Below are 25,226 nucleotides of genomic sequence, written 5' to 3'. Positions count from 1 at the left end.
AGGAAGACTCTCCTTGAAAAACAGTAGCTAAAGTACAGGCAACGATGATTCAAAGCTGAGGGGGGCTTTCTTTTAAAAAGATGTGATCACTGTTGTTATTAGTCAGTGACTAAAGGCAAAAATAATTTCTCTGGCCTCCTCTGCTCGCTCGTACTTTCCAGAAATTTTAGTTCCAGGATAGATGTTTATGCCTGAGTTTAGATTACCTGGAGGAACCATATGACATCAACTAGCTCAACAATAAACTCTCCAAGTGATTCATCCCGAGTCAGAACAGTTTGTATTACTTTATCTGTGCCACAGAAAAGGAAATTGATGACAATTTGAAAGTTTCTATGGATATGTAGCTGAGCTGTGGAGTTGAATAAAATCCATGGATATGTGGTGTTTTTTTTTTGTTTTGTTTTGTTTGTTTTGTTTTTTTTTTTTGCGGAACCGGGGATTGAACTCAGGTCCTTGAGCTTGCCAGGCAAGTGCTTATTCCACTGAGCTATCTCCCCGGCCCCTGGTTTTTTTTTTTTTTTTAATCTCCAATATTTGAGATTTTACTGGTTGTGTTGAGGATCAGTACACATGATTCACTTTGTACACAATTCTTAACACACACACACCAAAAGAAAGCCATATATTGTTTTTCAGTTGTTCCAGTGACCTTCCAGCTTCAAATTTAGAGGCAAATTTTCTGTAAGAGGATTAAGTAGCAGTATCTTCAAGCGCTGACAAAGTGTTACTTAAGTCGCACCAATTCACAATTCTGTATCACATACACTACATGTTCAAATTTTTGATCTTTCACAGCACATTCACAAAATGAGGCAAACCAGACTACCACTACCAAAGACGTTACAGAGTGCACACGATTCTGACAGGGCAACGACTAGGATGTAGTTTTCTTTAGGAAACAATTCTACCAAAAATCATGAGAACAGAAGTCATTTAAAGTATCCAAGACATATTAAGCACAGGACTGTAATTCCAAATTGCCATTTAGTGTGCTTTGTATTGCAGGATAGAAAACTAACCCCCACTTCCGGAATGTTAAGCTGACACCCAAGACAGTTAAAGCCTGCCATAATTCAATATCCCACTATTTCTGGTTGTACCAAAAAATAAACAACTAGAGAATGATTTCACCCTTAAAAAAAATCATTTACACTTAAAAAATGCGATGAGGTGGGATTCCCTCCTTTTAAAAAATATTTTTAGAGCTACTAAAAAAAACTTGCATTTACAAAATAGTTGATAAAAATATTCCTCTGGATTGTACAAGAAGTGAGACAGGGCGCACTGGTAAGACACGGTGTGGGATTAATCAGACTCGACTTCTATCTCTTCTGCTTCATTGGAAGCTGCACTTTCCTCATTTTTAGTTTGTCCACCTTCCGCAGGGAAAGCTTTCTTGGTTTCTTGACTAGCCCCTTCAGCCTGTTTTCCCTTGGCTCCTTTTTCCTTTTGCTTGCAGTTTTCTGTCCGAAGACTTATCCTTTCCCGCTGCCTTTTTTTGGCTTCGTTTCCACTTCAGCTGGAACAGGTTTAGCCTACAACCTCGCCGACCTCCTCTTGGGCTCCTCCTTCGCTGCCCCTTCGGCCGAGCTGACCTTCCTCTTGGGATCTTGGCGGCGCGGGGCAAGTGCAGAGGCTGCGGGGTGAGGAGCACGGGAGTTCCGCGGTGGGTTTTAAAAGACTATTATTTCTTGCTTTACTCTTATTCATTTACCTTTTCTCTTTTGTGGGAGGGGTAAAACAGGGTCTTGCTATAGTTCAAGCTGCCCTTTAACTCATTATGTAGCTGAGATTGACCTGCAGCTTGAGAGAATTCTCCTGCCTCAGCCTCCAGAGTGCTGGGAATTGCAGGCCTGGGCTTCCACGCCTGGCTCTCATTTGTCTTATGCTTAGGAGACCTGCAGATCTGACCAGGAAGCTGAGGGAAGGACTGCGCAGCTCTGTTCAAAGGGATTTAAAGTTTATTTGCTTGCAGTACTAGGGGCTGCACTCAGGGGCGCAGGTATGCTAGCTACCATTAAGCCAGTTCTTCCTGAATTGCCCAGGGCTGGCTTGAACTTGCTGTCCTCCTGCACTAGCCTCCCAAGTAGCTGGAATTACAGACATGTGCCACTGCACCTGGCTTGTGTTATTTCTTTATAACATTTATGGTGAAATCTCACTATATTGCCCAAGCTGGCCTTGAACTCCCAGGCTCAAATGATCCTCTTGCCTAAGCCTCCCAAGCAGCTTGAGTTTTAAGTGATTTTTAAAACAACTGGCTTTTAGGTAACCAAAATCTAGTTTTGTTGTCTCTTCCAAGATCCAAAAACAGTCAGGACACACCGAGCCCTCGGAGCAGGCCTTCTTTGAGTTCCTATAGCATCGACCCTTTGGAGATGCGAGGAAACAAAGGTTCAGGCTGAGACCCGGAGGAGGCAGCTCACGGACTCGTCCTGGCTTCTCAGTGCGTGGGATGTGGCGGATTTGTGTCGTGTAGAGGCGCATCTTGGCTGCATGCATTTTGAGCCTTGTCATGGACAGTTTATGTATGGCTGGCCTTTGGGGCCTCTGGGCTAATTTAGATCTCTGAACTGGTAGAATGCACAGCGCCGAGAGCCGAAGGGGTTCGTTTCTGGCTGATCCAAGTAGCTGGATGCACATCTGAGCAATGATGTTTTCTCTTCCATCAGTCTGGTCAGAGGAATAAGATGGGGGAGAAAGAACTGGTGCTACTTGATAGGCCTAATGCTAGTCGCTCAGGTCTCTCTCTCTCTCTCGTGAAGTGGGTAGGACAGTAGGATTCTCATACTTTCCCTCGACCTCCCCCAGTCTTTATTTATTATAAGAGTAGTATGACCAGGGGCTGGGAGTGTAGCCAGGGGCAAAGCGCTTATGTAGCACTGTGAGGCCCTGGGCTCAAACTCCAGCACCCAAAAGAAAAGAAAAGTACTATTCCTTCAGAATCATCCTTCTTCTTCTTCTTCTTCTTCTTCTTCTTCTTCTTCTTCTTCTTCTTCTTCTTCTTCTTCTTCTTCTTCTTCTTCTTCTCCCCCCCTTTTCACCTATCCAGCCCCACTCTCCATCTGCTGCAGCAGCAAGCGGAAACCCCAAAATGACACCCAGGATTTGGAGGCAGATTTACTTGTATCAGCGGGCACTGATCCTGATCTTCCCAGCATATCAGGCCCTGATCTGTGGTGATCTAGGGCTTATATGGGATAAGCAAGCAGGAAGTACAGAGGCAGAGTGGCTTGTCACCTGGGGAAGGGTTTATACAGTGTGCATCTCAGTGACCAGCCATTTCTAGGAGACAGAAGCAAGCAGACCCGGAATAGGAACTATTATCTGGGCAGCTAAGAAACCAAATGCCTGGCTGGGAGGGAGGCATTTTCTGCCACGCATCTCATTTCCTTTGTCCTGCCTTTCTCAGTCTCTTCTCTGAGGATCTGTTGGGAACTGTCATGTGACCCAGTTCACCTACCAGCCTGCCCGTCTGGCCAAACAAATGTCCCCAGAGGCTAGTTCCACCTCTTTTCTTGTCACCCCACAACCAAGCCCTCAGACTCATTCAGACCATAGTGGGTTGTCCCACACCACTTTGTCCTTACCTTTGGTGGCCCAGCTGCTGACACAACTCAAATTCTCTTACTTCCCTTTCCCGGGGAGCCAGTGACATGGATTTTCACATGTTACATTTTACAGAGAAATAGATTTCAGAGGTGTTAATCTATTTTCCTGGCTGATGCTGGTCAAAGCTTACCAAAGCTGACTATAAAACGGGTGTCTATCTCTCTCTCTCTCCCCCCACCTGTGCTTGCCCCAGAATCCCCTAAACCTCACTTTCATTGGTGTGCTCCATGGAAGTACTATTGGATCTGGCCCTTCCAAATCCATACAAACTTGTCATGGTACACACACACACACACACACACACACACACACACTCAATCAATCAAACTCAGGAGCACTCTACCACTGAGCTACATCCTAGAACATCAAAATTTTTTCCTTACATTTTGAGACAGAGTCTTGCTAAGTTGTCAAGGCTGCACTTGAACTTGTGGTCCTTCTGCATCAGCCTCAAAGGTAGCTGGAAAAACCAGACGTGTACCACTGTGACTGTCTTACATATACACTTTCTTTTTTTTCCCATAATTTTATTGATAAACAAATAGCAATGAGACAATTTCAAGCCAAATTGGTAGGACAGTTTCAATAATTAACACATTGCATACTCTCTTCCTAGTGGTTATTTGCTGTACAAGATGCAGACATGATATCCTATTTACAAGCACTATTAGAACAAATCCCTCTATTCATTAAGAGAATGTAACTATATATCTATCCTAACCATTTTAAATACACAAATACAAAATGGACATTCATCTGTATCCCCTTTTTTATTTAGTTCTGTTATTTGAATATTATAGGTGTGTTAACTCAGCAAAATATTCTAAAAGAGTTCAGTAGTCTATAATAGTATTGGGGCTTCTGCTTTATTGGCAATGTCAGAAATTGTTGACCTGAGTCCCCTATAGCTCAACATAACAGCATGGCTTTACTTCTTATACTTCATTTTTATATTTTTCTGCTGGATGGTTAAGACCAAGATAAAGCAAGATCTAGGTAACAAGAGTTTGTAGTTTTTGGGTCTGATAAGGTCAGCGAAATCCCCTCAGGATATTTCCTGAGATCCTGTACCACATACACACTTTCAATGTGCCCTTACATACATTATTTCATTTACTCTTACAATAATCCTAAAATATAGATTTATTTCAGTGCAAATTCTAAAATGTAGATATCATAGATATAGAGATTATTAATATCCCACATGTCTCAAAGAGTGAAACTGAGACTCAAAGAGGTTGGATGTTTGCACACATTCACACACCAAGGCAAAACAGCAAAGTGAGGGCTCCAACCTAGGGCTCCTAACACCAAATTCTAGGACGTTTTTCACACATGACCTGGAGTTTCATCCTGCGTATCCTGGCTTCCAGAATGACTCCTTCCTGGACAACGTGCCTCTCCCAAGTCTGGTCCTTACTGTGGGAAGGTTGCATGGCATCCTCGGGCGCTGCGACAGGCCTGCGGCAGGACAGACTGCGACGTGCTCAGCCTTTGGGCCCCCTCCAGGAGGGCGCTGGCCGGCCTCTGGCGTACTGCACATAGCTGGTTTGTTTGTCATTTTCTCGGGAAGTAAGTCCACTCCAGTAAAGCAGGACTGGCTGTCACAGGAGATAATATAAGTAAGGGTGACAAAGGAAACAGGAGTTGAGAAAATTAGAGAAAATGAAGTAGAGCACTCTGGAAAAATGACTGAGAGATCAGAAGAGGGGTATATGTGGCAGGATGAAAGGGAAACCCCTACTAGGCTTTCTGTTCTGCAAGGACCAACGGGGGCTTGGGTCCTCCTGCACAATCAGCGTCTACTGGCTCTCGGTCTGTGTCTTCCGCCAGCACAGAACCCTCAGGATTTCCTTTCGATGGCCCAGGAGGCAGTCTTGGGTGAGGCTCCAGGAACGGCTGGCCACTGCACAGTGGAGACTTTGTTCAGTTTGCAGTGTGGTTATTTCTGATACGTTGCCAATGCCAACTCTCAGGCTCTGGACACAGAAAGAGAAGGTTGTCTCTGTGTTGGGCCGCAGGGGCTGGGCTGGGGGAGGGGAAGAGCCGATACTGCAAAGTGCTCGCCTGTGCTTGTTGTCTTCCTTCTTGGGTTAGAGCTCTGCTTCTTTGTTTTGCCCTGTCTTTGAGACAGGTCTTGCTCTGTACCTAGGCTGCTCTGGGACCCAGTGCTCTTGAGCCAGCCTCCTGCCTTGCCCTCCCAAGTGCTGCGGTGACAGGTGCATGGCTCTTCTGACCCCTCCCGCTTGGATTTCCTACCAATCCACAACATTTTCATGTGGGTATCTTTGGGAAGCAGTAAATCTAATTATCGTGCTGTATGTTCTACACCATACCCCAAATACAGGAGAGCTTTGTATAAACTCACAACCTGCCTATTCATATTCCTATAGCAAACCATAGCCGGTGCACAGGAAGGAGAGACCACAGCATCTGGTGCTTATCCTGACCAGATGTTTGGATAGGAAAAAGAGAATGACATGTATGCAGATAGGAACCTAAAAATTGTTCCACTCCAATACTAAAGTGGAGCATGGGGCAATTATAACAAAGGATTCAGTTCTCCTTCCTTCCTGCATTACATGAAATCCCATTTGGGAGGTGTGTAAAGGGAGGTGGAGAGCACGCTGGGTCCGCTTGGACGCTGTGTAGCCAGTGTGGGGCCAGAGAGCTGACATCAATGGCAAAGCAGCCTGGAAAACCTGCAGCCTGCCGGACTAGAGTAGAATGCTCTAGAATAAAGCTCCTTGGTTATTCTCTCCCCGCTCTCAGGGTTCCTTCCCCGGAGCCCTTCCCACTCTCATTTAAAAGTACAAAAAGCGCAGAGGACCACACAAGACACCAGGAAAACCCTCCGAAATTTCTCCCCTGCCTGGGAGGCTCGAGCTTCCAGCTCTCTTCTGAAGAGCAACCATGCCTCTCTTTTTCCTTTTTTTTTTTTTTTCGATCTGGGAAATGAGGGCAAAGCTTATGCCTAAAGGATGGCACGAGAACGATTTAGTTTGCAGAGGAAAATGATGACAGAAGTGACATTTGCAGGTAGCCTGACTAATGCACTTCAAAATTTCTTTCAGCTCCTGAAATACCTACTATTGATCAGGCCTATTCAAAACTCAGCAACAGTATCACTGTAGAATGGGCGTCAGTGCCGGGGGCCACCAGCTACCTGCTCACAGCCGAAGATGGCGACACGGTTGTTGAAACCATGGCGGCCAGTTCCCCAGGCACTGTGGCAGGGCTGAAGCCTGCAACCTTGTACCAAGTCACCGTCAGGTCCCTCAGTGCTGCCGGGAGAAGCCAGGCCTCTGCCCCAAAGCAGGCCAAGACAGGTAGCTTGGTGTTTCCTCCCGAGACCACTGCTGCAAGCGTGGAGTCACACGAGTGTGGCAGTTCAGGGCTCAGAGACGAAGACAATTCTATGCTTTGTGGCCACTCAGACATCTGAGGTGGCATGTAAATGCCTGACACTTTGCTTCAGGAAAGAAAGCCCAGCTCTGTGCATCTTTCAAAGCTTCCCTACGCAGACCCAAGGAGGGTTACAAGTTCAAGGCCAACCTGGCCCACAGGAAAAAAAAAAAAAAAAAGCAAAAAAAATCTATATCTAGGGGCCAGGGAGATAGCTCAGTAGAATAAGCGCTTCCCTGGCAATCCTAAGGGCCTGAGTTCAATCCCTGGTTCCGCAAAAAAAAAAAAAAATCTATATCTATATCTTTGTCTGTCTATGTCTATATCTATATCTATCTATATCTGTTTTTAAATCTCTGAAAAGGAGGATTTTTAATCATATCAAATAAAGAATATATAGAAAGGGCCAGGGAGATGGCTCAGTGGGATAAGTGCTTCCCTGGCAAGCGCAAGGGTCTGAGTTCAATCCCGTTTCACCAAAAATAAAACAAAAACAAAAACATAGAAAGACATTTGCTGCTCTTTGACTACCTGGTGCACATTAACAAACAAAAGCATTTAACATTTATAATCAATATTAACTGAATTGACTTAACAAAGTTGAACTTGGGCATTTTTTTTTTTTTTTGCCGAACCGGGGATTGAACTCAGACCTTTGCGCTTGCCAGGGAAGCGCTTATTCCACTGAGCCATCTCCCTGGCCTCTGTGAACTTGGGCATATTTCTAAACAGTTACATGCAGATTAAAACAGGATAAGCCAGATTCCTCCCATTGACTTATATTATTACAGGGATATTTTATCTAACTTATGACCAATTTCCAGTTCAAAGTGGCACCTATTACTTGAATCTCCCCCATTTCTCTGCCACATTATTTATGATTAATACACATTTAAATAGCAGTTATTTAATGGAATTGTGCCAGGAATCCTTTTACAAAGCAAATAGCTATCTTGCAATATGGATGCTCAATCTCAATTTACTTATTGCTAAATATTTGAATTATCCTCCACGGGGCTTTTGTAGCACCTTCTTTTGTTTTGGTTCTGTTTCGTTGTCTTTTTAGTGTTGGCTGCGCCAATTCTCGAAGTAAGCTCTCCAAGCCCAGATTCAATCCTCGTGCAGTGGGCAGCTGTGCACATGGCAATTGGATTTTCCGTGTCCATTATGCAAGCCAACGGCTTGGGTAGAATTTGGAAAGAGAATACAACGAACACATCCTTGACCTTCAGCAATTTGGAGGCTGGGACTCTGTACACCGTGAAGGCCTATGCCTGGAATGCGAACGGAATCCCTGGGGATGACTCCACCTGCAATCAGAGAACAAGTAAGGAATTCTCCTCTCAGCCTCAAATAATCTCACTTTTGATTAACGAGGAAATGGCACACTGCAGCCACCAAGGGCAACGTTCAGTGATAAACTCAGAGCAGCTGGCAGCAGCTGTTTTTAAATTTATTATGAAGTTATTTATAGTGCCTGACTTTTCCTTCTCAGCAGTTTAAACGCTTGTTTCATGGATAAGAAATGCTGTGTGAATATACACAGAGCCACGCTTTCCCCTCTGACATCCGACTCATTCGCTGCATGAGCATCCACTATCACACAGAAGGAGATAGTCCTGCTGGCTTTACCCTTCACCCTTGGCCCTTCCTAGGTTCAGGCCAGTAGCCAAGACAAAAGGAATTGGGACAAACAAGAATTCCTTTATTCGCAGGCATTTAATGAGCTGTGCCACTTGGGGCTAAGCGGACCCAGAGCTACAGAGGCACACAGGACCCCTCCTGCCATGCTGGGCTTTGTGCTGGGTGGAAATCAGAGCTTCTGGTCCTCTCTCAAAGGCCTTGACCTAGGCCTAAAGCTGGTGTGGGGCTTCCTCACCCTTCTCCAGCCCTCGGCTGAGAAGTCAGGCTGCAGTTTGTGCTTTCCCGTCTCAACCCCAGGGACACCCTGAACAGGGGCTCCTGCTGTGTAACTTGGCATCCAACGGAGCCCTGAAGTCAGTCAGACGCAGGGAGATGGTTTTTTTCTCTTGACAAAGTTGTGCGCTACAGGCAATGTGACCTAAATAGATGACAGATTCTCACCAAATAGGTGAACCAAATTAGCTGTCTTAACCCTTAAGGAAGATGAAGGAAAGAGTGGGAAGAAATCAGAAATGTTCCCTTCAGCAGCTTTCCCTGGGAAAGAAGAATAGAAGCCTCCTTACCAAGGCAGAAGTATAGGGAGAAGAGGAGAATTTGCCTTCTATAGTATGTCTATAGGGACAAGGCATAGCAAGTAGCTATAGGGATTCGTCCCATGAGTGTGATGAGTGAGGGTATCTGTGACAAACCCAGCCCTGGGCCATTTCCTCAGGTTCTCTCTCTCTCTCTCTCTCTCTCTCTCTCTCTCTCTCTCTCTCTCTCCCCCTCTCTCCCCCTCTCTCTCCCCCTCCCCCCCATTTCTCTGCCTCCCTCCCCCATTTATTTTCCTGTAAATAACTGTTGAGGATCTACTTTGTGCTGGGCATAGTTTAACTGATGGGAGTGCAAATTCAAATCAAGCTTGCTTCTTATACTCCAAGACCTGATTGTGCTTCAGGGTGCATAAATTAGCGGTGGCAGTGCTGTGCACCAAGTGCTTTGATGGAGCTGTACAGGCCAAGCGAGATACAGGTGGCTTTACCTGTAGCGGTCGGACAGAGAGCCACCGGGCTCACTGAAGCCTTTCCTTTCTTTTGTTTCTCTATGTTTTAGAACTTAGGGTTTGGATGTAGCCTCTGTCCAGGTCTGCCAGGGCTGCTGCACCAAGCACCACACATGCCTGTAATCCAGCACTTGGGAGGCTGAGGCAGGAGGATCGTTGTTAGTTTGAGACCAGCCTGGGCTACAAAGTGAGCTCAAGGCCAGCCTGAACTTCACAGTGAGATCCTGTCTCAAAAAGACCAAAACCAAAACAAAACGAAACAAAAAAGCAGAAGTTGACACAATTTACAGTTGTGAGACTATAAAAGTCTGAAATGTAGGTGTTGGCAGAAGCGGTCACTTCCGAGGGTTGTGGAGGAAGGAACTGCTTAGGCCCTTTGCCCAGACCTATGGACAACTACCTTTATGTCCATGTGACGTTTCCTCTGTACTCATATGTCAGTGCACAAGTTTTTTCATTTTTACAGACATCTTAATGGGTTGCATCTTATTTCTAGGTAAGGTCACACTCTGAGTGTCCTAAGGGTTAGGACTTGCACATATAAATTTGTGACAGTCTTCCCCTATTCTACTGATTTTTCCTAGTGCTCCCAGACCCTGTGGGAAAAGTAAGTTGTTCTAAAACAGTGTGGACTACCCTTGCCAGCCAGGGGCTCAGCATGATCCCAAAGCAGACCTGCCTCTGAACAAGCTGACCGCACAGTAAAGGGAAGGTGCTGGCCAGGCAGGCCCAGAAAAGAAATTCACCTGGTGCTTGCCTTGCAGAGAATTAGTTGAGCCCTTCTGCCCCCAAGCAGGCCCTCCTCTGTGCCCTGGACGTACCCAGAGGATGCTGTCTCTGCTCACAGGCTGCCCAGGCAGCTTCCTGCGGCTGCTGCTTGCTCTTCACTAGAGCGCAGGTTCTGAAGGAGCCCTGAGGCCAATCTCCCGTCAGCTCGGAGCGCATCTCCTCAGGCTTCCTGCGTTTGTTCTGTGCTCTGGGGCAGGGTTTCGCTGTTTAATCCAGGCATAAATCTTGCTATGCAGTCCAGGAAGGCCTCAGAGTTTCAGTTTTCCTGCCTCAGCCTCCCAAGTGCTGAGTGGAGTTTTGCGTGGAATTACACAGGTCTGCCACCAAGCACACTGTTGAATGGGATGACACTGAGGAAAGGCAGGCATGCTTTATAGGATGAGAAGGAAGTGTTACAAGGGCACAAACACTGCCTTGACAGGTAATCTTTGCACTTGATATCTTGAGGTCTTTCTTTCCTTCTTTCTTTCTTTTTTTTTTTTTTTTTTTTGGCAGAACCGGGGATTGAACTCAGGCCCTTGTGCTTGCCAGGGAAGCACTTATTCCAGTGAGCCATCTCCCCAGCCCCTTTCCTTCTTTCTTTATCTCTGTCTGTGTCTCTCTTTTTTCCTTCCTTAAAAAAAAAAATGCTAGAGGCTGAACCCAGGACCTTTGCAGTGAGCAACCTCTCTAGATCTTTTATTATTTTGATATAGGGTTATGCTATGTTGCTAGGTTGCCCAGGCTGCACTTGAATTTGTGATTCTCCTGCCCCAGCCTCCCAAGGGTGCTGAGATTACAGGTGTGTGTCACCACGCCCAGCTCTTCCCCTGCCTTTGATTTAGAGTACAGAGCAACTTTGTTCCTCCAGAAGCAATTAGGACTTAAAAGCTATTACAGTAAAGTCTTTGCAGCAGTTAAAAATAAAGAAGGGATAAGTTTAGCTTCATTAATAAATAATACAGAAAATGCTTGACTCATAATATAATAACATATGGCCCCTTTGGCTTACTTATCCATTTATTTACTTGTTCGTTTTTGTGGTGCTAAGGACTCTGCTGAGTCCTGCGACACTTAGGCACACACGTTACCAATGGGCTACGTTCAGAGCCCCCTTCCTAATGATAGCCTTGTTCTCTTCTTCAACCATGTGCTAAATTCTAAATTCATTCACCCATGCATACAAGGTATGTACCTTACACTGATTCTGCTATACCCATATAGAGAAAGTAACAAATTGAGGGTCACACAGTTTATTGTAAGCTTACGTCGTTAATGGGAGGTGTGTTAGGAGCTCCTGGAGACCCTGCGTCCCAGTCTTCCTCTCTGAGCGCTCCCATTTATCTGGTTACCCTAGTGCAGTATTTACTTGCTGAGCTCAGATTGTTAAGCTAAATCTTACTTGGGTTCTTCAGCTCGCTACAAAATCTTCATTTTTTTTTTTTTTTTTCCCCTCAAAAACATAGGTCCTCATGCCCCTGCCGACATTCGAGTCTCTTTTGACAGTGGCGCTCTGAGGGCATCTGTTTCGTGGACTCCGACGGAAGGCGCTTTCAACTACACGGTGACGGCGTCCAGCAGCTCTTCCGAGCTCAGCTGCAGCTCAGCCGTCAGCTCCTGCAGCATCTCTTCCCTGCTGTGCGGGACTGAATACCTGATTTCCGTTTTAGCAAGTAACGACGCAGGGTTTAGCAAGTCCTCTTCAGCAGTGAGCCTAAAGACTGGTACGTAGACAAGCATGATGCCTCCGCGGGGCGGGCAAGGCCGAGGGACAGCCACGGCGAAGCGAAACTGCCCTTAATGGTCGGCCACGCTGCAAACAGTGAAAAACTGAAGTCGGTTCAAATGAAGGCGTTGAGTTGGACGTTCTTATGGGTTTGAATATTTGTAGGGAAAGCAGACACTGTGCAGTAAAGAGCACATACGCTGTATCGGAAAATTAGAATGTCTGGCTCCTATTCTACAGCTTTCATTTCTTTTTCTTTATAAAATTAAGACAATGCTAAAATCCAGCTGGAGTCAACAGATAGCAGCCTCTGCTTCATCTCATGTTTCATTTTTTAAGATAAAGATGGGATATTTTTAGTTCTGAATGTATTCAGATATTTTCTCACTTCTACTTTTTTTTTTTTAAGTTTTGTTTTGTTAGCAGCAAGGACCAAACGCAGGACCTTGTACTTGCTAGGCAGGTGCTTATTCTGCTGAGCTATGTCCCCAGCCCTTCTTACTTCCACTCTTACTCAAGATATAAACACACACAAACGTGGATATTTACCTCTATATTTATTTATTTATTTATTAGTGGAATTGGGGATTGAACTCAGGCCCTTGCACTTGCCAGGCAAGCGCTTACTTTACTGAGCCATCTCCCCGGCCCCTACCCCTCTATTTAAAATTATTTATGTATTTTGGGAATTGAAACTAATGTTTTGTGAAGTCCTACTTTGTCAAAGACATTAATACATATTTAATTCTATGGCAACTTAATAAAGTGGCCTCTATTATGCCCCTTTTCCGATAAGAAAATTGAAGTTCAGAGAAGTTAAATAATTACCTCAAGGACATTTCAATAATAAATGGATTCTTCACCTGATTTTCATCCTCTAAGCTAAAGGAAATGTAATAACATCCACTTCATCCAACAGTCAGAATTATGTCATTCTAAGTTAAAAGGATCTGAGCAGGGAGGAAACTACTAAGCTTGTGCACACAGAGAAACACATACAAATCTAATGCCCTAGATCCACAGCTTCTTAGTGTTCTAATAAATTGTGGCAACTTGGCTTCTCTTTTGACAGCTAGACTGTAATGTGGTTGGTACATTTGAATTGGCTGCAAAGGTAGGATAGCTAAGGACCAAAGAAGAAGTACGAAACACTTTCAAAAGCACAGAGGGTTTAAATTAGTTATTTAATGTAGGAGAGAACTACCTGGAGTTCTTAATTCTTGGATGCACTTTAAAGGATCTAGAAGCTTTTATAACATCTTGATACCCAGGTGTCTTACTTTTCTCATTGCTGAGACAAAATACTCAACACCCAGCATTAAAAGGGGCAAGGCTTATTCAGCCCCCAACCTGTAGAGGTTTTGGTCCATAATCAGCTGGCTCCAGGGCAGGGCAGTGTGGCAGAGGATGTGTGTGCCAAAGCAAGCAACAGGCAAGACAAACCTCTCCCTGTCCCTTATGTTGTGTCCAGTCTACTGGGATTAGGGCAGTGCAAAACCAGTCAGTGGACTGATTTAGTCATCAGCCACCCTCCGTCCTCGCACTGCACCATGAATCAGTTCCACGCTCTAGATTCAGCCACTTCCAAGAAAGCCCCGTGTATGACCGCACGAGGCTTTGTGAAGACATCTAGGCACAAGCCACGGCGCTAACACCAGGTCCCGCCTAACCTGAACTGGAACTTCTGGGAATAGAGTCTGGACATGACTAGTTTATGAAAAGCTTTCCAGTTGGTTCCAGTATGCGGTCAGGGCTAAGTCCCATTGACCATCTGTCCAGGAGGTACACCGGAGGGAGTTGCACACCACACAGCCAGCCTTTATTGTGAGAACAACCTTGATTTATCAATAGCAAAACTATGTTTAGAAAGTACTGTGGTTTCCTAAGCTCTAGAAATATGTAATATATTTTAGGAAGATTTCCATTACAAGTGACTAAAATGTCAAAGGATATGGCAGGTTGGGGGTATAGTTCAGTGGTGGGGCACTTTAGTTGAGAGGAATTGTTGGAAAGGCTAATGAAGTGTTAATAGAAAGTACAGTGAGTAGCTACATTTTTATCTCCAAAACAGATAACTTCTGGGTCATTCACTGTCTCACTCACCCCAAATTGACTGCATTTCTAAATGAGGTCAAGTGTTTCAATAATACTCTCAGAACAAAATCTCTGTGTCTTACAATGACTAAGAATCTCTGATAGCCCATTTTAAACAATACTGCATCCAGTGAGAAAAATGTGGATAAGTCACTGGAGTTTGTTGTAGTGGTCAGGTCCTACGGCGCGCACTTGCTTCTATGAAGAGAATTTTCTAATGGTTCTGGTGCATAACTTTGCATGTTGTACACCAAATCTAATCTGTTACACAACTCGGAGTTGCTGATTTGGATTGCCTTGAAATCTTGGATAATTGCAAAGATGCAAAGAAATCTGTTGCAGTAGTCTTACAGCTGCTTATTATTCATCATTTCCTAGTTGCTTGTGCACCTGGAAGAGTGACAATCCAAGAAAACCCCCCTGGCCATCTGTCTGTGGCTTGGTCCACTGTTGATCTGGGCGATTACTACGTGGCTTTTGTAAAGAGCGACGATGGCTTGGAAGTACACTGCAACACATCCCTCACCCAGTGCAACTTCTTGTCTGAGTGTGGTTTCACTTATTTCATCAGTGTTTTCGCCTATAACAAGGCAGGACACAGTCCTTTGGGTGACGTATTCAATTACACCACAGGTAAGTCACATCTGGTGCATGGAAAGGGGGTTTCAAGGTCACTAAAGTCAGCAGCGGAGAACTGATCATTTCCGCTACTTCTTGACTCACCTCCTGGAAGTCATTCTAGGGCCAAGAAGACAAAATACATTTTTTTGTCTCATGTGCTTTTTTTTTTTTTAACATTTATTTATTTTGTGTGTGTGTGTGTGTGTGTGTGTGTGGCCAGCTCAGCCCACCAGGGGGCGGGGCTGGCTGGCATGTGGTGCTGGGGGATTGAACCACTGTCCCTGTGCTTTGCTAAGCTTGTTCTAAGTAGGTGCTTTAGACCACTGAGCCATCTCACCAGCCCCTCATGTGCTTTTAAAACTAAGAAAAATTGGCTTTGTGGACATGGGCTAAGAAGAATGAAGGATTAAGAAGTGAAAAGAGAGGAAGGAATGTAGTTGTTCAGCCCTGATCTGAAAAACTGGACCTTTTAAAAAGGTCTACTGAGTGTTCAGGGCTGTGGTAGATCCTGAAAGGGATGCAAACCCTTTGTTTCAGGGGTTCACTGGCTTTCTGGGACTAGAGAGACAGATGCAGTGGCCAAGATGCACAGTAATGTCAGGGCTTTGAATTAGGGCAGGTGGGTTAAACTCTCAACTTGACCAATAACTCACTCAGACAATGGGAATGAAGATGTCCTCTGTCCTACTTTGTACCCTCCACCACAAAATGGGACAAAAATAATAACATGAATGTGAAAAGGTAAATTTGTATATGATAAAACAATTATTTTATTTTATTTTATATTATTTTGAGGTAGAGTCTCACTATGTAGTCCAGGCTGGCCTTGAACTTGCAGTGATTCTCTTGGTTTAGCCTCCAGAGTGCTGGAATTTCAGTGGGCACCACCACCCCTGGCTTCGCCTATTTTTATTAGCATCATTTTTATCATAACTGTCATCATCTACTTAGGTTTGGATTTTGTACTGGCAGGGATTATGTTTTCTTTGCCTCTTTGTCATTTTTGTTTATCATGGTGTGATCAGCTTATGAGAGATACTTGAGTTTTGAAGAGCAAATATTGCCTTAAAATTAATTATATTTACAAAGAAATAGTTATGTAAAATGCTAGCTGGATTACAAAGAATTTTACCAGGCTGAAGGATCCAAATAATTTGGTCTTATGAAATTTGGAGTAGGAGGCTATCAACAAGTTCTCAAGAATAGTGGAGAACCTTCTAGAAGGAATGGCCTTAACCAGAGTTAAAGAATGTAGGTGGAGCAGGGACAGCTCAAAGGAACTCCAAGCTGAGATAGACATTTATCACTGGAGTTCTGAAATCTACTAATACAACCATGTTCTCTCATGTATCCTAGATTTATCTGGTTTAATGTCTAGAAAGACAGATAGGATGAAAAGTTAGACAAGGTTGACTGTGTCAGGCAGAAGCAGAGAAAGACTCCTAGCGGAGTTTTCAAGGCATAAGAGAAAGAAGCAGGAGCACACGCAAGGGAGGGGGTTGCGTGCTTGAGTACCGTGCTGAGGGCTTGCCCTCCGTGCAGCGAGAACCACAGCCTATGTGGAATGGAGCGGACTGGAGGAGGCGCTTCATAGTCATTGGGGCAGACAGGGGCAGAGACTGCAGCCATGGGAAGGTCAGGACCCAGTGACCCCTTTGGGTGGCACTGCTCTTCTACTGACTTGGGTTCCCTCTGTTTCTGCTTTCAGCTCCCTGTTGTCCCAGGGACATTAACCCTGTGTCAGTGTCTAGTGACAGAATGGAGGTCATATGGTCTCCAGTCCGTGGCGCCGAGCTGTATGAAACCAAGGCTGTGGCTGGGTACAACGTGGTAGAGTGCAATGACACTGCTCCTGCCTGCACGCTCTCAGCTCTGGAGTGCGACACCAAGTACAATGTCACAGTGTATTCATTCAGCGAAGTCCGGGGCAGCAATAGGTCATGCGCTTCCCGCTTTATCACTACAGGTACCATGACACAACTAGGCTCACGCGCACCGGGGTCTGAATGTCCTCCCCACCCTTATGTGCCTCAAGCCCAGCGCACAGCAAGACTTAGAAAAAGGTTCAATTCCATTAACTACCCAGTGGGGACCAACAGAGCACCCCTTGTACCGAGGAGAGGCGGAGGACAAGGTGGAAGAAAAAGATGGAAAGAAAGAAAACATAAAGGGGACCGTGGGGAAGGGAAAAGTTTTGCTAGGGAGTCCCTAAGCTGTTTGGTTCTTTTACTTTGGAGGTTTTGGGTACACACAGCGCGAAGGTGTACAAGTAATTCTTTTTGTGTGTGTGTGTGTGTGGCCAGCTCAGCCCACCAGGGGGCGGGGCTGGCTGGCATGTGGTGCTGGGGAATCGAACCGTGGTCCCTGTGCTTTGCCAAGCTTGTTCCAAGTAGGTGCTTTAGACCACTGAGCCATCTCTCCAGCCCCCTGTACAAGTAATTCTTGCCTCAGTTTTTTTTGCCTTTGAGTGCAAAATTCTGTTAAGCATTTTTCAGTTAGTTCAACAATGCTGGAAGCTAAATCCCCTGTGTCAGTGTCAACAGTGTTGTACCCAGAGGCTCTAGGGATTTGGCTTACAAGCCTGGTATGGTCAAGAACTACGGTGATCTTATCTGGGGGGAATGAGTTTTACATCAAAATGGTACAGATGATATTTTTTTTGGATTCAAAGCTGTTTCAAGTAGTAACTTAAAATCTCTTAGCTCCTTGCAGTCCTGAGATAAAAAGTATCTCAGAGGATGCGTCTTCCACAATCAGTGTGCGCTGGCGAGCCACTAATGAAGATGCCACTTACACGGTGACTGCCCAGGGGGAGAAGGGGCGCTACCGGTGCAGCAGCAAGGGAGAGGCCTGCAGCATGGGGGGCCTGCCCTGCGGCTCTGTGTTCTCGGTCACCGCGGTGGCCGAAACGGAGGTGGGACGGAGCCAGCCCAGCTACAGTGTGCCCCTGGAAACAGGTAGGTAGCAGCTGTCAGCCCGAGCACCGGCTTCACCGGGCTCCTAGGAAGCGTGCTAGGGCGTGAACTTCATTTAGTCTACCCTCAGTGCAGCAGAAACACAGCAAGCACAGGAGGCTTTCAAAAAGCCCCAGTCTTAGAAAGTAGAACTTTCAACGTTTAGAAGTTCTATAAAAATATCACCAAAAGACTGTTACTGTCCTATGTCGGCGTCAGAGGAGTAACACTTGGCTTGTGTGAAAGCGTTATTTGTCACAGCGTATGTTCTCCCGGGATAGCACCGACCAAATCAGCTCACAAGTAAACTAAATGAGAGGATTCATTATTTATCTCTTTGACTCTGCCCGTTTATATTTTCCTGTTTAAAAAAAAAAAAAAAATGTTTCCTGGGGGCCGGCCTGCTAGCTCAGCGGACTACAGCGCCTGCTTAGGCAGAGTGCAGGCACAGGGGTTCGATCCCTCGCACCCCGTGCCCCGCCGGCCCTGCCCCCGGGGCTCGCTGAGACGGCGACTGAGACTGGGCCGTGGCTCGCGCGCCTGTAATCCCAGCGCTTGGGAGGCTGAGAACGGGAGGATCACTACGAGTCCGATCTGTGTAGCGAGACCCTGTAGACCCTGTACCAAAAACATTAAAAAAAAAAAAAAAAATGCTCTCTGGGTTTCAGCTTCCTGATCCATGAGAGGAAGTGGGGGTCTCGGAGCGTGGTTGTATCGAGTGAGCTAGTGCTGCCAAACATTCAGCGTCGGGTCTAGCGAGCAGTGCGAGATCAGCGAGGCTGCTTCCCAGCCTCACGCGTGGATGAGAGTCAGCAATGTGCTTTGGACATTACTTTCTTTCATATATAACAACAGATGACATTTTGGGCTCTCAAAATTAAAATGCCTTTAAAAAAATCAGAATAGAGAAGATGCTAAATATGCATGAAGGCTCTAAGTGCCCTGCATTCTGTATAAAGCGTTCCTAGCGAATCGAGATGACTGTGGTGCTCAGGGAGCTGAGAAGTGGCGCTCCCATAGCGGCGACACACCATGCAATGCTCCACCTGGGCAAAACACATTTTATTGCAAATGCTATAAAATATTTTTGGGAGAAGAGATTACACAACCATTGCTTTAAAATTTACCAACTCAAATTGTTCGAGCTGGGGCTTAACAAAGGATTTCTTTCCTATTCTGAAAGGAAACAAAACCCTCACATCACTCACAACCTGTTGGTGCGCTGCGCTCTTGGAGAAGGACTCGCTGTGTGTATCTGGTGTCGCAAGAGGTGTCCAAGGCAGGAACAAAGACAATTTCTATTAACAGTGGATAGTTTGAGAAATTTAGGATACTGGATAAAATATAGGCAAAATATCATTCTTGGTTGTTCTTTGCAAATAATCTTCAGTAAAATAAAACCCTGCTTTTTCTCTTTTTCTCATTCAAGTGCCATGCTGTCCAGCTGGTCTGACAATAACTCAGGTCACCCAGTCGGTAATCAATGTGAGCTGGACTTTTGACACAATGGCCCAAACCTATGTGACACTTCTGGAGTCACACACTGGACAGTCCAAGTGTCACACCCATCAGAGTCACTGCCTCCTGGGATGTATCACATGTGGCATCAACTACACGGTGGCACTGAAAGCAGTTAGTGCCTCGGGGCTGACTTCAGACTGTGCCTACCGAAGTGATTTCTCTAGTAAGTGAATTCTTAGCTCTAGCACTGCAGAGCCAGAGATGACTCAAGTATTCGAAGTCCAGGCGCGACTTATCCTTCTCATTCAAAAAGAAGCTGCAACTCCATGCAGCTTGTGTTATCAGTGTCTAATAGTTTCTAAAACGTTTACAATTTCCTCTTGACTTTGAACCTGAACTGTTCAGAAGCTTCTGCTGGTAGTTGGTAAACTGCCTCCCTGGCAACAAGGTTCAAGTATTCTTGCTCTGAAGGGACGGTGTATCTTTACGCAACACAGAGACCTGCAGCGCTCAGCCTGGCAGTGTTCAGAGAGCACGGATCCCTTGGTTTCTGTTGTTTTCTTATCACGCCACCACCTTTCTCTTTCCCAAGCCGCTGCAGATCCTTCTAGGGTTTCTTATTTCAACAGGCTGAGAGAACAAAGGCATCTGTCGCTGAGGTCTAGCAAACAATGTTCCTCTCGGGTGACTAATCTATTCACTGGCTGCTTGGAGCACTGTTTGCGAAGCTCTTGACGGTACCTGTCAGGCATAAAGAGGAAGAGCACAATGATCGGTTTGTTATTTCTGCCTCGGGCAAAGGATGGGAGAACTGAAATTATAATTTTGGCGTGCTGGATGTTACAGAAAAAGTTTTCCGCTGAGCGTCTAAGTTAGAAATGGCTTCTTATAAACTGGGCTGCCCTATTTTTCCAAGATTCCTTCTCCTCACTGGTAAGAAAAACAGGGATAATAATAGCTTTCTAGTTTATCTTTTGAAGTTGTTTTTGGAATCAAAATAAGCTATAAGAGTATTCACCATGTGCTACACATATGTAAGCTGGTTTATATTTTTTTGTTCAAAGAAATCAAAGTTTGTTGTTATTGTTGTTTTGGCAGAACCAGGGATTGAACTCAGGCCCTTGTGCTTGCCAGGGAAGCACTTATTCCACTGAGCCATCTCCCTGGCCCAAGCTGGTTTATATTTTCTTTTGGTCCATTCCATTAAGTTTGTTACCTACATTCTCACCTTGATATCTGGTTCTGAATAGATGGCTCATTGATTTTTTTTTTTTTTTTGAGGCTGAGTCTCCTTAAACTTGCGGCGATCCTCCTGCCTCAGCCTCCAGAGTGCTGGGATTGCAGGTGTGCACCACCCTACTGCTTATCCAGACACGTAATTTTTAAAAAATACATCAAATAATAATTTTAAAAATTTAAGAGAATAAGTTTTTTTTTAAATTATACAATAGCATCTTTATTTTAGTTATTGAGGACTCCACCATTTAGTGCCTTGCTTGACACTTAACATGTCACTGAATGTTTGACACACAATGCCTGCTCATTTTTTATTTTTATTTTTATTTTTTAATGTATTTGGTACAGGGTCTCACTATGCAGCTTGAAATCAAAGTGATCCTCCTGTTTTCAGCCTCCCCAGCGCTGGGATTACAGGCGCGCACCACCACGCACAGTCTCAGTGGCCAGCTTGGTGGCCAGCTCAGCAGATCAAACCTCGGTCCCTGTGCTTGCCTAGGCAGACTCTTAGTCCCCTGAGCTTTCTTGCCAGCCTGCTGCTCAAGGTTTTAGAAAAGCACCTGATTGGCTAGCAGGGATGAAGTGTGGGCCAACTGGGAGGCAGCTCAGCAGCGTAAGTGCCAGTGTGGCATGTGCAAGGTCCTGAGTTTGGTCCTCAGTACCGCAAAACACAAAACCAAACAACAAAAACAACAATTTCACTTGAAGCCTCATCTCTACCAGGTTGACACACGGAGTTAAGGGCAGGAGTGGAAATTTCAGTGGAAGTGTGGGACAACCAGTGTGGTCCCTAGCCTGTCGTGGTAGCCGCTGCTCCAAAGGCATCATGCTGCTCAGCTCAGGAACATTGTTGTTGTTCAATTACAGCTGAGTTCAATGAATTATATTTAAACTTAATTCCACGGAGATTAAGAGAAACTGGGGCATCATGAGGGCTCCTGTCAGGATCCCACGCATCTGACTCAGAGTTTGAGTCACATACAGTACAGTATCTCTGCCACGTGTGGAGCTCTTGAATCACTGTTCTATACTAAAACGTCCCACCCCACCCCACCCTCACACGTGCATTTCTGATTCTGTGGCTCGGCCTGGAAAGAACTCGAACATCTTTAAATCTTGCTTTACTCTGACCAGGAATTGCTCACATTAGTAGAATAGCTTATTTGTGCTTCTCCATGATCACCAAGGCCGTGTTGTGAGCCGGTGGAATAAGTGATTCTGCTTGCCTTTGTCCTCCAGGTGCCTGCTGCCCTTTGGGGGTGAAATTATACAGGTTGGGCCCTAATGGCATCCGGATCCACTGGCAGGTCTCCCGAGGATCCGCCAATTACAGCACCGACCTCTACGGCTCCAAAGGCATCTTCACATGTGCCCCAAGGGCCGGTCTCAGCTTCTGTGATGTCACTGAGATACCTTGTGGGGACGTTTATACCGTGATGGTCTCGCCAGTTGCCCAAACAGGACTGAAGCTCACCTTCTGTCCAAAAAAAATATACTCAGGTAAAACAAGTTATGACCTTTAACTTAAAACTAATCTTCAACTGGGATCTTTTTTTTTTTTTTCAACTCAGATCTATGAATTAAGATGCAGAGTGGCCATACTTATTTACTATGTGTGAAATTTCTACATGCTGCAGGGGACGCCAAGTTTCCTAGTAACCGTGATGCCTTATTACTATTTAATTTGGAAATACTCTTCTCTTTCCTTTTCTTCCCCTTGGGAAAAAGAACAAATGGTTGCTGCTATTTACCATATAATGCTAAACCAAATTATAAATGATTGGAGGTATTGGAGACAGATTTTTAACATGGTCTTAGAGACACCACGAAAAATTAAAAATTAAGAGACTTATACTTCATTTGTGCAGATTGGGAATTATGACTAAGGAAAATTTAGAGGATCAGAAAAACTGAATATATAAATCATCAACTGGGTTTGGAAGTACAAGTGGGCAGAAGGGCTGTTTTCACAAAATATGGCTGACAGCAATGCCATCTCATTAGAGCTGGCAGAAAACACCAGCAGCTCCACTCTGTGTTCCATTCCAGTGCCCTCGGCTACACAGCCACAGTGTCATTTATTTCTAAAAAGAAAGGAAAGATCAAAGCCCTCGAAGTTTGCAGGCAAACACAGGAGGAATGAGTGAGTGGCAAACTTTTACTGATGACCAGAATGCAAAATTGCTAACTATATTTAGGTGATGAGAGGTTCAAGATGACTTTTGGTGATGGAGCGGGGCCAGCTCCTTCTAAAAGGGTGTTGGCATTGTCCTTGGATGTCATGCTCTGATTCCTTGTTTTCTCATTATCTTGTCCACAAGACAAGCTGTCCCAAAGCATAGCCCGATGGGAAGAGACAGGAAGATGCTCTTGGGGGCGAGGATGAGCTCTTAGGAAGAGAAGCCTACAGCTATTACTAATAATTTATTACATTTGCATAATGTGTCACTATTTATCAAGTGTTTTCATATTCTATATCTCATTGACTGTTCAAAATAACCCAAAGAAGTAGGTTCAAAAGATTTTATTATCTCTAGCTTATAAATGAGGAACCTTGGGAACCAGAGGCTCTCAAATCTCTACTTGCAACCCCTTTTCTCTTGCTTGGTTGATTGGAGTTCCAAAACTTTTTTCTGGGGCTGGAGAGATGGCTCAGTGGTCTAAAGCACCTACTTGGAACAAGCTTGGCAAAGCACAGGGACCGCGGTTTGATCCCCCAGCACCGCATGCCAGCCAGCCCCGCCCCCTGGTGGGCTGAGCTGGCCACACACACACACACACACACATACACACACTAAATAAAAATGTAATAAATAAATAATTAAAAAAAATAAATAAAACTTTTTTCTAAGTCAGGGGCTTAGAATGTTGCACAGATGGGCTTCAAGCTCCTGGGCTCCAGTGACCCTCCTATCTCCTCCTCCTCCTCCTCCTGTACTCCTCATGGACTACACAAGTGTGTCTGGCCCTGTTGTTTGACTTTTATGCTTCAATATCTTCAAAAGTTTTCTGTTGCTTCACAGGATAAAATCCAAACCTCTGAGCATAGTGTTTAAGGTGTCTCCCCCTCTATCTTCTCTTTACACCTGCACCATCCAATACAAATTTAGCATGAGCCATGAATGCAAATTTAAATTTTTCTAGCAGGTAAATTAAAAAATTAAAAAGAGACAGCAGATTAACTTAACAATATATTCTAGTTAAACCAATATACTTAAAATGTTGTGATAACTAATAGTACACAAATTAAGATACTTTGCAGTTTTCATAATAAGTCTTTGAAAACTGTTGTGTATTTTATACTTATCGTGCATCTGAGTTCAGACTAGCCCCATTTCCTGGGCTCAGCTATGTGTGGAAGTGGCTATTGTACTGGACAATAAAAACGGTCCCCTCCTCTGGTCTCATGGCTCGGAGCCATTCACACACACCTGCACCAGCCACACATGCAAACCACGTTGCGTGGCATTTCTGAGGAGATGCGTTGCTCTTTCTCTGCCTGGCACAAGCGCTCCACCTGCCCGATGCCCCCTCATTTGTGGAACCCTCTCTGAGTCTCTGACTAACTTAGCCCCTCTGCCCCCCTTTATAGCCTCTTGGCACCCTTACCTTTCCCACAACATATTATTGTGAATTGGACGCATGCCATCTCCCTAGTAAGTGATTCTCTGTCAGTAGTTAGCATCTAAATAAAAAACGTAGTTTTTACATGTAAAAACTAAATAAATGAGTTTATGTGTCAACAATCACACAGCTAAGTGAGTGATGCAAATATTTTGTTTTTATATTCTAGTTTTGTGGGTTTAGTAAATTTTACTTACAAATTTATCTTTTTGGTATTTTGTAACTTAAATGTTTTTGGCTCATTTTATTTCTGTATTTTAGAGAAGGGTCTACAGGGGGTTCAGGGTCTCACTACTAAATTGGACTCGTAGTGATTGCCTGTTTACAGCCTCCCAAGAGCTGGGATTACAGGCGCGTGCCATCATGCCCAGTCTCGATTGCTGTCTCAGCACGCCCTAGGGGTGGGGCCAGCATGGCAGGCCTGGGGATTGGAACCCCTGGCCCCTGTGCCTGCTTGCAGATGCTTTAATCCGCTGAGCCATTTGGCCAGCCCTTTTGGTTCATTTTAAATGGACACAAAGTCTCCTTGAAACAGAAGTCATTGGTCAGCAGGATAGAAATATGGACTGCCAGTGCCAGTGTGTGTGTGTGTGTGTGTGTGTGTGTGTGTGGCTTCATTTATGGGGGTGGCTTTCTTTTTTTCGTTTTGAAGAAAATGTCTTGAAGTAAATTTTAGGTTTCTGAAGCTAATTTGTTTTAAAAAATTTTTATTTAAAAGCAAAGGGGTTGTCCTGAACTTTGGGATGATCCCTTATGCAGTTTTTGATTGTGCAAAAATAGTTTTCAATGAAAATGTCAGTTTTTTTTTTTTTTTTAATGAAAACCAGGGCTTGCTAGTTGAAAGCAGAATGTGAACCCTTCAGATGTACTTGATCATGTACAAACAACATAACAACGTGTTTCTTTCTCTCTGTCTCTCTCTGTCTCTGTCTGTCTCTGTCTGTCTGTCTCTCTGTCTGTCTCTCTGTCTGTCTCTCTCTGTCTCTCTGTCTCTGTCTGTCTCTGTCTGTGTCTGTCTCTCTGTCTGTCTCTCTGT

General features: G+C 44.8%; 1 protein-coding gene across 2 annotated transcripts in view; it reads left to right on the top strand.

Annotated features, from left to right (window-relative positions):
* Fndc7 (fibronectin type III domain containing 7) overlaps positions 1-25,226 on the top strand; it is a 32,491-nt gene that overhangs the window by 1,178 nt on the left and 6,087 nt on the right. The window contains exons 3-10 of one of the 2 annotated variants that reach the window (XM_004636948.2): positions 6,690-6,944; positions 8,087-8,347; positions 11,941-12,198; positions 14,673-14,927; positions 16,624-16,881; positions 17,618-17,872; positions 19,299-19,553; positions 21,806-22,066. In XM_004636948.2, the coding sequence (XP_004637005.2) occupies positions 6,690-6,944; positions 8,087-8,347; positions 11,941-12,198; positions 14,673-14,927; positions 16,624-16,881; positions 17,618-17,872; positions 19,299-19,553; positions 21,806-22,066 (2,058 nt within the window). The remainder of the gene's footprint in view (positions 1-6,689; positions 6,945-8,086; positions 8,348-11,940; positions 12,199-14,672; positions 14,928-16,623; positions 16,882-17,617; positions 17,873-19,298; positions 19,554-21,805; positions 22,067-25,226) is intronic. The other variant, XM_012515964.1, reaches the window with a different exon arrangement.

The sequence above is a fragment of the Octodon degus genome, unplaced genomic scaffold, assembly GCF_000260255.1.
Source record: "Octodon degus isolate 3935 unplaced genomic scaffold, OctDeg1.0 scaffold00084, whole genome shotgun sequence".
In the NCBI taxonomy this organism is placed as follows: domain Eukaryota; kingdom Metazoa; phylum Chordata; class Mammalia; order Rodentia; family Octodontidae; genus Octodon; species Octodon degus.
The sequence above is the reverse complement of the archived record's forward strand: the minus strand, read 5'-3'. Positions and strand labels throughout refer to the sequence as shown.